At 42.3% G+C, this 16,233-nt stretch overlaps 1 protein-coding gene across 5 annotated transcripts in view; it reads left to right on the top strand.

Annotated features, from left to right (window-relative positions):
• INVS (inversin) overlaps positions 1–16,233 on the top strand; it is a 201,747-nt gene that overhangs the window by 184,485 nt on the left and 1,029 nt on the right. For all 5 annotated transcript variants that reach the window (XM_043508523.1, XM_038388551.2, XM_043508525.1 and 2 more), the window contains 2 exons: positions 8,949–9,181; positions 11,569–11,649. In XM_043508523.1, the coding sequence (XP_043364458.1) occupies positions 8,949–9,181; positions 11,569–11,649 (314 nt within the window). The remainder of the gene's footprint in view (positions 1–8,948; positions 9,182–11,568; positions 11,650–16,233) is intronic.

Below are 16,233 nucleotides of genomic sequence, written 5' to 3'. Positions count from 1 at the left end.
AGGCAGCGGCTTGGGCGGCTCTGGGATCAGTCACACCGGCCCCTGCAGAAGTCACAGAGGTTGCAGGAAGTCACGAAATTCGTGATTTCTGCAATCTCTGTGACAAACACGGATCCTTAGTCATTACCCACCTGGCTGGGGCATCCACAGGAAGGCTCACCAGGCATGAGGAGCTTCTTCTATGGCCCAATGTGAGGGTTTAATTGCCTTTTGGGCTCTCAAATTTAGATTTTACCAGGTGGGTGTTACCCCAGGACCAAACGCATTTGGGATAAAGATAAATAGAGCAGTATTTATAACTTCAGATACAGTGATGATACATGGATTTAGGATAATCTTATTTAGCAAATCATAACTTTTCCATTGACACCTTACATGATACACTTTGTACAAGATTTGTTGCAATTGTCTAACAGTGGCAATATTAATGATATAGATGGTCATATTTCAATCATACAGCATCACATAGATACACAGGCCACATTTACAGTATGATGGACATTTATTTCGCCCATTGGGCTTAATCATGCAGAAGTGTGGATAAGGGTTGAGAGCGAGCAGTCCTTAACTGATAGGGTGACTGAGCATGCTGCTTTGTACAGTAAGGCTTACAGGACAGATCGTGGCCTCTCTCATGTAGCCATGCAAGCTAGTAAGGAAGCATAGACACCCCCTTACCATCTTGCACTGGCTACTGTTACTGCTGTTCACAGCATGGGAGTGGCAACGGTTTCACAGAACCACTGGATTCCCCCATTTGTGGGCAATGGGTGGAGCTTTGACTTTGTTCTACCTACCGCAGCACACCAGACAGCATCACCAGACAGCATCGGTGGGTGATGCAATAGCGAAATCTCTGCAATGCATATGAGTCTCTAATCCAGGGGTAGTCAGTAGAGGACCGCGAGCCAAATCCGGACCACCAGACACTTTTCAGTGATCACATGGGCTAGAGCTACCACATGGCCGATATTTGATCCAGCCTGGCCATTTTTTTTATGGATTTGCCAGTTGCCCTAAAAATAATTTAATATGCCAGGTTTTTTTAACGTGGGTCTAAAGATTTACATTTTTGTCATAATACACTGGGATATCTACTGTTAAAACTTTCTGTGCCCAGCTAAAGATGCTGCAGTGTTCCCACTTCTGCAGTTTAAGTGATAACAGATCAAAATTGTTGAAAATACAGTGGCTGTCTGCCCACCAGTGCAGAAGTGCACTGTGTGTGTGTGTGAGAGGGGGTTTGAGTCACTTGCGAGTGAAGAGATGTGCGATGTTATCAAGCTTATCTATGTGGTTTCTCGCTCTAGATACTATAAGTGGCTGTTAAAGCGGAAGAGTTGCAGAGTAGCCTTTGGGGTTGTGATCGGCTTGACTTGTGGGTGGGGGGGTGCCAGGTTTTTTTTGCATTTCAAAGGTGGTAATCCTAGCACGGGCTGAAGCTGAGCTGGGGCTGGAGTCATGCCTGTTCCCCAGCCGAGACCCCCCCACAACAAGGGGCCAGCGGCTGAGCTAGGATGTGGGGCACAGTGTCTCTCTGGGCGACTGCTTGTGCAGCCTCAGCACCATCGGCAGCAGCGTGGGGATGGGCCTTTCTTTTGGGTTCAGTCCTTGGAGCCCTTTCCAGCCCCCTGCCCCAAGTGGCCTGTTCCCTCCCCAGTCCACCTGCAGTCACCTTCTGCTACATCCCAGCTCTCCCCAGGGCTGCTCTCTGAAGTCTTCTTGGTCCCTCCTGTTATCCAGAGTCCCCTTCCTGCCCCTCTTCTTTCCCAGCCCCCAAAGGGGCATTGCATGGCCAGCTGGATCATAGTCCAATGGCTTCACCTCCTGGCTCCGAACTCAGAAGTACTCACACACACATCCTGCTTTGCTGCCCAGATCCTAGCCCATACCCATTCCTCTTCTCCCCTGCCCCCATCTCTGCTGCTTGGCTCAATTGGGTGGGGCACAGAAATATTTGGTGGGGGGAAAACAGCAATGCCATGTGGTTCAGGCCAGCCCCGTGCATCCTGTTTTCAGTTTATGGAAATAAGGTTACCCTACTCTGAGCACGGTGGGCGGAGAGCTGGCAGGCGATTGGGGAACTTGGGGGGGGGCAGTTGGGTGGTTAGGAGAGGGGAGCTGGATGGGGGTCTGGACCTTGACCAAGACCAAGAAAATACCTTGACCAAAAAATTTAGATCTTGACAAATAATAATTGACTACCCCTGCTCTAGTCTATCTGTGGTATTCACTGCAACAAGAACACGTGAGACAATTGAACAAGATTGTGTTAAGGGAGTGTTTGGTAAATGAATAATTTGCAGGTAAACAAGCTAAGAGAAATATACAAAGAGAAAACAAGCTTGTTAGCTGTAGAGGTTGGGAAGCAATGTTTCACCTGTAACATTGTATGATTAACTAGATGCAATATAAGGAGCTCTCACCTTTCTCTGAAACATTTGCTACTGGCCACTACTACAGACAAGATACAGACCAGATGGGCCATGGTCTGATCTGGCAATTCTTATATTCCTAACCTTCAAATATGACCATTTCAACATTCACACTGACTGTAACCAATCTGTATCTGTGCTCCTGTTCTGCCTCTTATTAATGCCTCTGAAATCTTTTCCAATACAAGGTTAGATTTATAGGCCTGTATATTTCCAGTTAATCTTTTAATTGCTGTTGGAATATGGGAGTCACTTTACCTTCTCTGGGTACACTCCTATTGCAGAGAGAAGTTCCAGCCCTGCTCTGTGGTGTTTTTAATGCTGGGGTTCCTCTCTAATTTTTCTCATTTTTTTTGTGGTGTCTCGCTTATGTTCATACATTTGTCATCTTCTGTTTCCAGGAAACTTTGTTTTTGGCATGTTTCCTTTACTCGGTCTGGTGAACAGTGAGACAAAGAATCATTTCATTTCCCAACCCTATCTACACTGTCTGCCCTTAGCTCTTCTTGCTGTGCCATGAGGATTCTGCAGTAGCTCCCACTAAGATTTTTCCTCCTCATCTATTTGTAAAACATTGTGCTTTTTTTATATATATAACAAAGGCTGGATGACCCAGAATTTCTTATTATGGTGCTCAGAGCTGTGACACCAAATTCCCACAATGCATTTCATAAATGCTTCAGTGATGGTAATAGCTATCTTTAGACCTATTTTTCCTTGCCGGAACCAACAGTTAAATGTTTTAGAAAAAAGAATTTGATCTGCAAGGTGTCCTGTGCCCCTGTGATCTATCACAAGCTAAACAGAGTTGGGGTGGCTCACAACTGGGATAGGAGACATCAAGGACAACACAGCTGAAAGTATGTGGTAGTATTGTATTGATTCAATAGGGAGCACTTTTTCCACTTAGTACTGAATCAATGTCCCAACAAGGTTTTAGGGGGCACTGTGCTGCTGGAAATGCTTTCTTTTATTTAACACACAAAAAGTAGGTTCTGACCATTTTTGATGAGCAAGGATCCCATGGCAATTTTCAGAAAAATTGGAATATAAAATCTGAGGCCTGAACCAAATTCCAACTTGGGCAATTACATTGCCTACTATCTAAATTCTCGTTGAAGTTTTGATTGAATGTTATATGTCACTTTCTGTTCTAGGATGGTGCATCAGAAAGTCAGCATGTTTCACCTAAGATGTAGATGCACTGATCCCTGTATATAGTTTGTATATTTTGGAAAGTTATACTTATATATTCAGTAGTATGTAAAGCAATATGGGATAAAAGTCACTAATAATTAATAATAGAAAAAGTACTCAATGGAAAAAAATACATTCCTGGTCCCTGCTTGTGACATTACTAGGGCCCTACCAAATTCATGGCCATGAAAAATGCGTCACAGACTGTGAAATCTGGTATCCACCATGAAATCTGGTCTTTTGTGTACTTTTACCCTGTACTATACAGATTTCACAGGGGAGACCAGCATTTCTCAAACTGCGGGACCCCGACCCAAAAAGGAGCCATGGGGGAGATTGCAAGGTTATTGTAGGAGGTCGTGGTATTGCCACCCTTATTTCTGCACTGCCTTTAGAGCTGGGTGGCCGAAAGGCTGCGGATGCTGGCCAGGCACCCCAGCTCCAAAGGCAGTACCCCAGCAGCAGCGCAGAAGCAAGAGTGGCAATGGGTGGCCAGAGAATAGCAGTTGCTGGCCAAGTGCCCAGCTCTGCAGGCAGCAGCACAGAAGCGAGGACAGCAATACTATATCATGCCATCCTTACTTCTGCACTGCTGCTGCTGGTGGCGCTGTCTTCAGAGCTGGGCTCCTGGCCAGCAGCTGCTGCTCTCCAGCCATCCCGCTAGGAAAGCAGGGCTGCCGCCAGCAGCAGCACAGAAGTAAGGGTGGCAATACCATGAACTCCTACAATAACCTTGCAACCCCCCCCCCTTTTGGGCTGGGAACCCTTCAGTTACAACACCATGAAATTTCAGATTTAAATATCTGAAATCATGAAATTTATTATTTTTAAAATCCTATGATGGTAAAATTGACCAAAATGGACAGTGAACTTGGTAGGGCTCTAGACATTACCCAGGACGTAATCTGGACTATTGAACAGCTGTGTCCTCTCAATTTTCCAGCCTTTTACACCGCTTCACTGTGAGACCAACCACTCCTGGTTTGCTCACACACAGCCTCCAGCATGTAAATTACTCCCAGCTATACGGTCTGAGTGCTGGGGCCAGCCACTCTTGAATTACACTGCAGAGCAACACCAGCAAATTCCCAGTCCCAGACTTCCATCAGAAAGGTGCGTCTTGTACTGCCCAGCCCTCTCCTGGACAACACAAGCTCATATAAAGTCCATTATTTTATTAATAGAAAATAATATACACAAACCCTGTTATTCTAAATGAAGTTTCCCAAACACTTCAATCCAAACACACTGGTTTAGTTGAAACAATAAAACAAGTTTATTAACTGCAGGAAAAAAAGATTTTAATTGATTACAAGTAATGAGGCATACAAGTAAGAATTAAAATAAAATAAAAAGTGAAACCCAGCTAATACCTAATTAACAAGCTCAGTAAATTCAAAGCAAAAGTCTCTCTCACCCCATGCTCCAGCAGTCTGACTAGCTGAAATCCTTTCTCTCAATCTCAGGGCATGTCTATACTGGCAAAGGTACAGCTCCGGCAGTTACAGTGCCGCTCAGAGAGCGCAGAAGGAAAACCGCTGTTGTGTGCTCACGCTGACAGCTGCCTGTGCAAGAGCATGTTCACACTTGGGGCACTTGCAGCGCTATTTGGAGGAGTGCATTCTGGGCAGCTATCCCACCGAGCACCTCTTTCTCTTTTGCCGCTAAGACTTGTGGAAAGGCGGAGAGGGTCCAGTTCCAGTGCCCCGTGATGCATTGCTTTGCATCCCACAATCCCTGTACTTCCATCCGCATTTGATGCCGTCTTTCAATGGCTTGTGGATCACCATGGGCATTTCACAGACATTAACACAGGCTGGTCCAGAAAGGTGCATGATGCATGCATCTTTCGGAACACTGGCTGGTTCAAGCAGGGACTTTCTTCCCAGACCAGAAGATCACTATACGAGAAGTCGAAATGCCGATTGTGATCCTGGGAGACCCCACCTATCCCTTAATGCCCTGGCTTATGAAGCCATACACAGGGCAAATTGACAGCAGCAAGGAGCAGTTCAACAACAGGCTAAGCAAGTGCAGAATGACTGTGGAGTGTGCTTTTGTGATTAGTGCATTATTTCTGTAGCCCTCCACTTTATGTAAAAGATTTGTGTGCCTGTGAAGAGTGTCTGGAAAGGTTAAAACCAAAGAGGAGTCCTTGTGGCACCTTAGCGACTAACAAATTTATTTGGGCCCAAATAAATTCATTAGTCTCTAAGGTGCCACAAGGACTCCTCGTTGTTTTTGCTGTTACAGACTAACATGGCTACCCCTCTGAAACCTGTCAAGAAAGGTATGAACTTACTTTAATGAAGCTATCTGACAGTATGTACTGAGTTCTTTGACTCCACCAACCACTATACTAAGAGATTATATAGACTTGACTCTCACTGTAAGTTTTGCAGAGTCAATTTACCATATTTATTGAAAATGTAAAACAGTTTGAGACACAACCAAGCTCATCCCTTCAGCATTCTGGACTGACATCATGGTAGTAACTTATATTTCTGTGATGCATGTTAAATTTCCCTTTTCCAGAAAAATGTTTCAATTCCCACAGTCCACAAACTTCACAAATTTAGTCCCCAGAAGTGTCTCTTAAGGCATCTGGCCTGCCAAAGGTTAATTGCTTATCCTGCTCACCGAGGCTTGCAGTTCCTGTGTCCGCCTCGCTCCCATGTCTGGTGCATTGAAGCTGGTGGCACTCTCTTGGGCCCTCAGTGAATTGACAAAAGCTGGAAATCTTTTGGTTGCTGTCACTGTAAGTCTCCAGCTGGCATCAGGCACTTCAGTCTGTTATTTTCAGACAAATCTTTAACTTTACTTACAACTTTCTTAAGTTCAAAGCCTCCTTACCCATAAACCTGAGCACATAGACTGTTAGCATTTTCATTCCTGCTACACATACACTTCAGAGTCATGGTATATGCACCTAGTATGCTGACTGAGCTTTGAATTTTTGTTAGCGCAGCACTGTGCGGGTTTTTTTTTTAAATTTAACCCCCTGCTTCCCTTCTTTTTTGCCTCAGAACCAGATAGACACATTTTTGTGGAATATTTGCACATAAGCTGAAGCACAGCTAAATAGGTTCCCCTCCCCTTTGGTTCCCTGCAATATTTGTGTGTCTCCAAAAACTACCAGAAGGTTCTCTGAGGTCTTTGATGGCAATGACGGGATATAATGTCCATGTGACCATTTGATTTATATATCAGTAAATACCTGCAGCACTTAATACAGGAGTAATTGTCAAACACAGAGTACAGTTTAACATACCTTTCCACTCAGCTATTGAATGGTTACCCAGCATTTTTTTCTGCATTTGTCTTTACATACCTTTTGTAGACTAAATTAATAGCAACAGTCATTAGTTATCCAGCAATGTACAGGTTTTTTCCTGTGATGGCCTACTGTTATGACGAAGCTCAGGTTACTTAACACATACATGGATAACACTTCCTTGTCTCTGGAAGAAGGCCTGCAACAAATCCACAGAAATGTTTGTTTACTTGCTTCTTGACTTAACCATTATAGTGTTGCTCTGTTTTGAATAGTTAAATCCCCATGTTGGTACTAGCCTGTGCTTTTCATCAGCTCTCTCTCAGCTTTTTTTAAATGAATGTAAAACTTGTGAAAAGTGTCAGAACAGCAGCCCTGGAAACTTGTGGTGTCTAGTCGCAAAACCAATCTGGCATGGGCAGGCAACCTCACAGAGGAAGAGAGGGTAGTTCCAATTTCATGTATATTCAGTCCTTTGTGCCTCCGCTACAACTGCAGCCAGGGGTGGGGATGGTAGTGGGTTTTGTGATAGGCATACCTGAGAGCACCAGCTCATTTCACACAGGCCACTGAAAAAGCACATCTGCTGGTAACTTTTGGTCACCTGGACTTGAACAGACAACCTTTTGTAGCAGAAAAAGGCTCTAAATCTCATTAACAATCACTTGAGCCATCTAGTCCACTGTCTCATGCGCCTTCTGGTCCGATGGCTTATAGCACATTCCGGTGATGATTTGGCTTCTCATTCTCTTGCATTAGTTTGTTTTATTTGCGAGCTTGTTGTAAAAGGTGCTAGAAACCAAATGTCAAAGAGCTGGTAAAGCCTGGGCAGCAACAGTGCAAGGCTGCCGTTACTTCCCAGGTGAGATGGGATTTGTGTCCATTCGCATCCGTTCCTTCCTTTTCTTCACTGTGGAGGCTTCCAGCATGGATCTCAATGAACAACAAGTGTGAAAGTGATTCATGGGGATGTGGAAACTAGACGGAGTTCACTGACTCACTTCAGAAGAGCAGCCAAACACCAATGACATCATCTTATACCCCATAGCGACAAATGCTGTCATAATTAATAAGTTATTGTTAACCTGGGGAAAAGTCATAGCAGGAAGATTTAGAGTGGATTCTTGGGCCAGTCAGTTTATTCTCTAGTATGAAATGTAAGCACAGCACAGACTACTAACATCTGAGGCAAGGAAACATGTAACTCTTCTGTGCAAGTGTTATTAGCCAAATGAAGGGGAGGGACTCAGACCTCGTCCTGAGGATATGAAGGGATGTTTGTGAACTGTCAGTGACACATCACAGCTGCAGTGGTAAGGCTAGAAGAGAGACTGGAAGAAAGATGGAGTGAAACATTCAGGGAGAACTAAGAGATTGGAGAAACCAGGGAAGGGACTGAGAGTCCTTCAGAAGTACGAAGAACTCTGGGTGCATAATACTGTTATTCTGGTTTGGTAGCATTTTACATCCACATTGCTCAGGTATAAATGACGGCACAAGCTGCAAGGCAGTGAAGAATCAGGCCTTAGAGCTTCTCAAGTTCTGTGTAGAAAGAGGAAATAGACTCGGCCAGTATCTTCCCCTATATTGTGTCCCTAATTTGCAAATATGCATGAGAATGCACCAGAAAAGTTTATGCCACTACATTCAGTTGTGAATGCAATGAACACAGAGGTAGTATTATTGATAGATTATACCACATGTAGTTTTGTTCTTAATATTGTCCTCACTTTGGGTGATTTTTTGGTACATTATTTTATTATTATTTTGGCTGCAGATAGTTTGAAGTTCCAGATTAACTTTTGATATCCATGATCCTTGTCTGCTTTAGTAATTGTGTGAAATTAATGGTCACATCTGGAATTGAACCCAGGTCTTATTCTGTCTGCTAAGCAAATATTCCTCATCCAAATGAGTTGTCACATCAGTGGGGAATTTTGTTTTTCCCAGTTACTCATGTAATCCACCATGTGAACTGATCCATGTAAAACACTGAAGTTAAAACAGGTCATCTAAAACAAGTGCTCTTCTCTTCTCTCCAGTTACCAGCTAAGACAGAAGTTGGTCCAGCTTTTTAGTGCTGAGCGGCAGTGCAAAGAAGATGAAGACAAATGGAAACAAGAGACAGCTGCTTTTTTCATCCAGGTCGCTTGGAAGAAACAGCTGAACCATGGCCCTCTGAAATCAGTGTCTTCATGTAAAAACCTAAAATCTATAAATAAAAGCAACTCAGCCATAAAAACAAGCAAGCAATCCATCCTTAAGCAGATATATGGTAATTCTGTTGTGGTAATTAAAAGTTTCAGAATTTAAGTGTTCCATTGCTGATGCTTTCATAACTCACAATATTCCTAGATTTTGGAGTCTGCTATAGATTTAATACTTCCCAAGTTACTAAGGACTTTGCAGCACCAGAGTTAGAAATCCTTTTTTTTTTTTTTTTTACATAGATAAATCCAAGTTGGGGGCGGGGGAGCAGTTTGGATACTTTTAGAAGCAAATCATTTCTAAACCTGATTTTTTAACTTTAAAACAGTATGGGTCACTGCATATCATTACTCCAGGACAGGTGTCCCTCAAACAGACAGACAGACATCTCCCCATATTTCTATTTCACCAGACCTGAATTTGGTTTGAATGTGGTGATTGGGAGGTGATATTACTTATCTGCTCATTTTTAAAGTACACATACTCAGCATATCTAACACTGAGTTGGTTGCAGGTTTACTCTGGTAATTATTCAACCAAACACTGGAAAACTTGAAAAGGAAATATACTTATTTAACCACGTTTTCTCTAGAAACTATAAAATGTACCGAAAAGTTACTTGAAATTCCACTATGGATCATATTAACAATTTTTAGCACTGTCAATTACTAGCAGTTAACTCAAGTGATTAATTTTTTTAATCACAATTTTTTTTAGTTAATCGCAATTAATCACAGTTTTAATCGCACTGTTAAACAATAGAATACCAATGGAAATTTATTACAAATTTTTGGATGTTTTTCTCCATTTTCAAATATATTGATTTCAATTACAATACAGAATACAAAATGTACAGTGCTCACTTTGTATTTGATTACAAATATTTGCACTGTAAAAATGACAAACAAATAGTATTTTTCAATTCACCTCATACAAGTACTGTAGTGCAATCTTTTTATCATGAAAGTGCAGCTTACAAAAGTAGATTTTTCTGTTACATTAACTACACTCAAAAACAAAACAATGTAAAACTTTAGAGCCTACAGATCCACTTAGTCCTACTTCGTATTCAGCCAGTTGCTAAGACAAACAAGTTTGTTTGCATTTATGGGAGATAATGCCACCCACTTCTAATTTACAGTGTCATCTGAAAGTGAGAACAGGAGTTTGCAGAGCACTTCCGTAGCTGGCATTGCAAGGTATTTACGTGCCAGATGTGCTAAACATTTGTATGCCCCTCATGCTTTGGCCACCATTCCAGAGGACATGCTTCCATGCTGATGATGCTCGTTAAAAAAATGTGTTAATTACATTTGTGACTGAACTCCTTGGGGGAGAACTGTATGTCTGCTCTGTTTTATCCGCATTCTGCCATATATTTCATGCACATTGTTCTTTATAAGAACACTTTCTCTGCAGATTTGACAAAACACTAAGAAGGTACCAATGTGAGATATCTAAAGATAGCTACAGCACTCGACCCAAGGTTTAAGAATCTGAAGGGCCCTCCAATATCTGAGAGGGATGAGGTGTGACACATGCTTTCAGAAGTCTTAAAAGAGCAACTCTCCAATGTGCAAACTACAGAACCTGAACCACCACCGAAAAAAAAAAATCAACCTTCTTCTGGTGGCATCTGACTCAAATGATGAAAATGAACATGTGTCAGTCCGCACTGCTTTGCATCATTATTGAGCAGAACCTGTCATTGGCATGGGAAGCATGTCCTCTGGAACGGTGGTTGAAGTATGAAGGGACACAGGAATCTTTAGCGCATCTGGCATGTAAATATCTTGCAACACTGGCTACAACAGTGCCATGCGAACGCCTGTTCTCATTTTCAGGTTATATTGTAAACAAGAAGCAGGCAGCATTATCTCCTGTAAATGTAAACAAACGTTTATCTGAGCGATTGGCTGAACAAGAGGTAGGACTGAGTGGACTTGTAGGCTGTAAAGTTTTACATTGTTTTATTTTTGAATGCAGTTATTTTTCTGTACATAATTCTATATTTGTAAATTCAACTTTCATGATAAAGAGATTGCACTCCAGTACTTGTATTAGGTGAACTGAAAAATACTATTTCTTGTGTTTTTACAGTACAAATATTTTTAATAAAAATAAATATAAAGTGAGCACTGTACACTTTGTATTCTGTGTTGTAATAGAAATCAATATTTGAAAATGTAGAAAACATCCAAAAATATTTAAATGAATGGTATTCTATTGTTTAACAGTGTGATTAATCGCATGATACATTTTTAATCGATTGACAGCCCTAACAATTTTCCATCATAAATGTTTTATGAGACTCTTTATGATAAGATTATTTTAATGTAAGTCTTTGTTTTTATAATTAAGAGAATGCTGCAGTTGACATTGAAATGGTCTATAACTATACATAAGCACACCTGGGTGTGAATTTTTAAAAGTATGCACATTTGTTTCTTAAAGGGCGTTCTCAAGAAGGAAAAGTTTGCCATCCAGCAAGACCTTCTTCAAAGCATAAGCTTTCTGATGTTCACATGATCTCAGGTAAGGGTACTGCCTTAGTGAAGCTTTGGAAGCATTTCTGGAATTTAAAGTGTTATAGTTAGTTTTAGATGGCTTGGAAAGGAAAATGAGGAAAACAAAACTATAGTAACAATAATAAAACCAAAAAATGAGGTAACCAAGTGAACATCCAGTCTAAGGTATCATTGTGCCTAGACAGCTAGCACCCAGAGAGCTGGGGTTCTGTTTTCTGTCACTCCTTTTGGACTTTTGAGTATTAGTCTTTAATTTTTTCTTTTATATTAACTTGTTTGTTTAACAAGATATGCTCAAAGAAACGTGAGTAGGAAAAACCCTATTACATGGTGGCAGTTTACAGAGGAGGAGAGATGTTTAAACTCACCTATGTGCATTTGTATACACATATTTGTGCACACTTAATTTATCAGCACAGTATCTGGTGGCCATGTGGAAGCACAGATACGACATTTCTACACACATTGAGAATTTGTGAACATAAATTACCGTAGACAAGTACAATTGCATACATGCGCTTGTGGACACAGATACCCACATCTGACCATACTGCCCAGATACACTCTGGCTTGCTGGTTAGACCTTTTTTACGATATCATATCTGTGAACCAACTCGCAGTGCTGCTTGGCTGTTACCTTCCTGCAGAAAAACATTTTTAAAATCCCTGTCGCTGTGATGTTATACAGTTGAGGGGAAGTGTTCGGAAGAGGGGAGACAGTTACACAGGTGGTGAAGGTGAAAGAACTTTTGCTTCTTCCTGATTTTTTTTTTCTTTCTACTACTGAGTCACACTCTAGTAGCAAGTAGGTTATTGGTGAATTTCTCTGGCATTCTGAAAAGCAGCCCTCTGACTTCAGCCTCATTGCTGCACAGCACAGCCAGTGTTACCAAGAACTGATTACTCCACACCCTCGCTGGGGATGGTCTCTTTTCAATTAGGTCACATTTGTACACCAGCTCTTAATGGTCCACAGCTAGAAGCCAGGTTTCAGAGTAGCAGCCGTGTTAGTCTGTATCCACAAAAAGAAAAGGAGTACTTGTGGCACCTTAGAGACTAACAAATTTATTTGAGCACTTCAGCGGATGCATTGAGCTGTAGCTCACGAAAGCTTATGCTCAGATAAATTTGTTAGTCTCTAAGGTGCCACAAGTCCTCCTTTTCTTTTAGCTAGAAGCCATACACTCTGCACACTCACAGGTTATGTTTAGATGTAGTTTCCCAAAGGTGTTTGGGAGTAATTGATGGATTGGGGGAGGGGGCGGGATTTTTATCTTAATTTTTAATTACTGTGGCCCTGTTTCCATTCCTGCTCCCCAAGATGCCTTTCCCACCACTGTTCTATGCTGAAAAGTGCTATGTAAAAATTGAATCTTCTTCCTCCCTAGATCTCTGTGCTGAGCGCATTCACTCCCCTGGCTGCCGATTTTAGTGATAAAAACACGTTCTTCTTCTTTTTACTCCTATCTCCTGCAGAGCCAGCACAACTCACAAAGTGAGCTGGATTCTGTTCCTCCTTGTGCATCAGCTACAGAATTGCTTGTTACATTCTAATCAGTTACACCTGTGCAGAGCCACTGAGGGCAAGAGTTATTCCAGATGGGAAATGGAGAATAGAGACTGAGGGCACTGGAGTGGCACACATGTAACAATCTGTTACCGGCAGGAGTGCAGAAGATGGAAAGAATCCAGCTTGACTCAGATCCCATGTTGAATCTGCAGAAAAATGTTTTTACTTACTATTTGTACGGCAGTAGAGACTAGGGTCCCTCTCTGCTAAGCACTAGACTGTGGCTGCCCCAAGTTGCTTACCGTTTAGGTAGATGAAACACATTTGATCTGGGGATCACAAAGCCCACAATGCCATTGTTAGAATCACTCTGCAGAGTTGAACTGCACTAATTGTTAATCTTACTTAAAAGGCTGAAATGTGAGCCCTAAAATCCCTTTCACGTCAGCCTTCTGCATTTGGGAGTAGCCTTGCTACATACAGCACCCAAGGCAGCAGGGCAGGGTGAGAAATGGAGGGGAAAGTAGCCATGCCCAGTCCCTTTCCCCATGTACCGGGATGCCCATTAGAAAGGGCTAGTGCCCTCTCACCACTTTCCACTACATTGGGAGCGTTCAGCCTTTCCAGGTTAGTTCTCATAAGTAGCCATTAGCCCAGATCTGCTGCTGAAAGGCATCCAGAATTCAGGGAGAACAACAGGAGTGTTAAGGGACCCTGCTCATTAAAGGAAGAATTATAACTGACATTTTCTCATGTACTCAGTGTTACAGAGAGAAAAAATGCCAGTACCCTTTGCCCTGCCATTTTCCTGATTTCAGGAGTTACCGAGACTCCTGAAAAACTGCATTTCAACAATTGGTTTTAATGAAACTGAAAATTATGCAGCCCTGCTCCCGTAGCAATACACTAACCTAAGTTGGGCAGTGGATTGCTTTTGGTGACAGAGGCACGCACCAGCTGCTAGGCACACTATTGTCTGTCCGTTTTAATGCTAGATTAGGTCAGGCCCTTGGCAGCATAGGATTGTTCTCTGCAGTACTTTACCCAGAGCTAGGCCTCCTTCTGTGGGATAGGTAGTTCCTATTCCTATTCATTCAGTTCTTGGCCTTCCTGCTAAAACTGCCCATTGGACACATTGGCACATGAATTGAACTAAGATCAAGGGACCTCTGTTCTATTCCTGGCTCTGCCACAGGCCTTCTGAGTGACTTTGGGCAAGTCACTTCAACTGTGTGTGCCTCAGTTTACCCATCTGTAAAATGGGGACCATGATATCGACCTCCTTTGTAAAGCACCACATGAAAGCTAGGTGTTACTAGGTAAGAGTTACAGTTGTAGATCTTATTGCTACCAGAAGCCATGCTGACATTTCTGGGAGTTGCTAATGAAGACTTATCTCTGTTCTCTGCGTGAAACACTGTTTGCAGATCTGGTTTCCAGGGCTGAGCAAGGATTTAGATGAATTAGAGTTAAATGTACAGAACTGCAACAAAATGCCATCATGACTGGAAGGTAAGACATGAGGCCAGAGAAAAGGGAGCTAACCTATTTACCAGAAAAGAGGGAGACGCTGAGCACAGTTTCAAAGATCACAAAAGAAAGGAATTTCTTAAGAAACGGCAGGACAGGGAGCAATGGCTAAGAAGGAACGAGATGAGAATAGAATCTGGGAACAAATTCTCAACGAGCTCAATCAGCGAACAGTGGACCGGACTAAGAAGTCTGGTGTTAAAGCACTAGTCTGCAGTTATTCAGCGACTGCTTAGACCAATGGTAGCAGGGGTGATGCAATCATTAGTTTTGCAAAATCAGAGGGTCAGTTTGAAAGGCCAGAGCGGTCCTCTCTAGTCATACCAACTGTGGCTCAAAAATCAGACCATGCATAGCTAAAAAGCTGATTCCTTGAATTAAAATATTTGGTGTTAGGACAATAATGAAAGAAAACGAAAAATGTTCCTAGGCTCTTTTCTTGGTGCTCTCCGGCTCGTTTAGAACTCTCTCAAGTCACAGGGGAGTCTTAAAGCAGCACTGCCCTTGGAGTTGCATTATAACGGTAGAGACATTTCTGTCTCACAAGAGACAAACCGACACTCTTTCTTGCACTATTTAAGAGAACACCTCTGGTCATTCTCAGTATAGCCTCGAAAGCTACCAGACAGGTGTTTCATCTGCCACCTTTGCATACTGAGTCATGGAACTGCTGAAGATAGATTTTAAACTTAAATAGTGTTTTGATTAGTTCTTCGGTTTTAGGGGCAACAAATCTCTCTGAAAAAAAGGCTTTCTTTTGCAGCTTCGAGTAGACTTTACCTTTCATAACTTGGTGACAAGTAGGATACTGATAGGAACTTTGCCCAGTGCCTGTAGAACAGTACCTACTTTCATTCACCTAATAGGAGCTTAGAGAACTTTAGCCCTGTCTTAAAGACAGTAACGTGTTTTCCATCTGACGCCCTTCGTGCATGACATTAAGTTTGTTGGAAAAGTTCAGAGCTGTCAGCGGCTAATGCCAGAAACAGTATTTTTGACGTAGTTGTCTAGCGTAGGTCAAAATGGACTCAAGTTTGATTCATCTCACTGAGAAGGGAACAGCTGGGAAGGAGAAGAATATTGGCACTAACAAACATTCTTGTGCCTTGTGAAAAAGTGTACGGTGACAAATCTGCCAACTGGAGACTGGCACCAAACTAGTTTAACATCCTCACTGGCATATGCAGGCTGAACATTTTGGGATGGGGACAAAAGAAAGGTATTGATGGGGGCAGCTTACGCCCCAGGTGTGGTACAGCGGCAAAGCCCTGGAAGGAAGCACAGCCACTGCTCCACAAGATGGGTGGAGGGAGAACATGGCAAAGGATAAAAACTGAACTTGCTGGATGTTCTGAAAACCCTATTTTAGTCCATGGGGAAGGGGAGAGAAAGCACGGTTCCCCTGCCACCCCAGACCATCTTTAACAAATAACTGCAACCAGGAAGTATTTGTTTAAAATAACTGATTGCAAATGGCTGTCTTTTTATCACAATCTTGGCACTTTTATTCTTTATACTGTCTTGTGGCAGGGAAGTTATTTACATGTTGCA

Source organism: Dermochelys coriacea, chromosome 2 (genome assembly GCF_009764565.3).
Source record: "Dermochelys coriacea isolate rDerCor1 chromosome 2, rDerCor1.pri.v4, whole genome shotgun sequence".
Lineage (NCBI taxonomy): Eukaryota > Metazoa > Chordata > Testudines > Dermochelyidae > Dermochelys > Dermochelys coriacea.
This window is presented reverse-complemented; position numbering and strand designations above follow the sequence as displayed.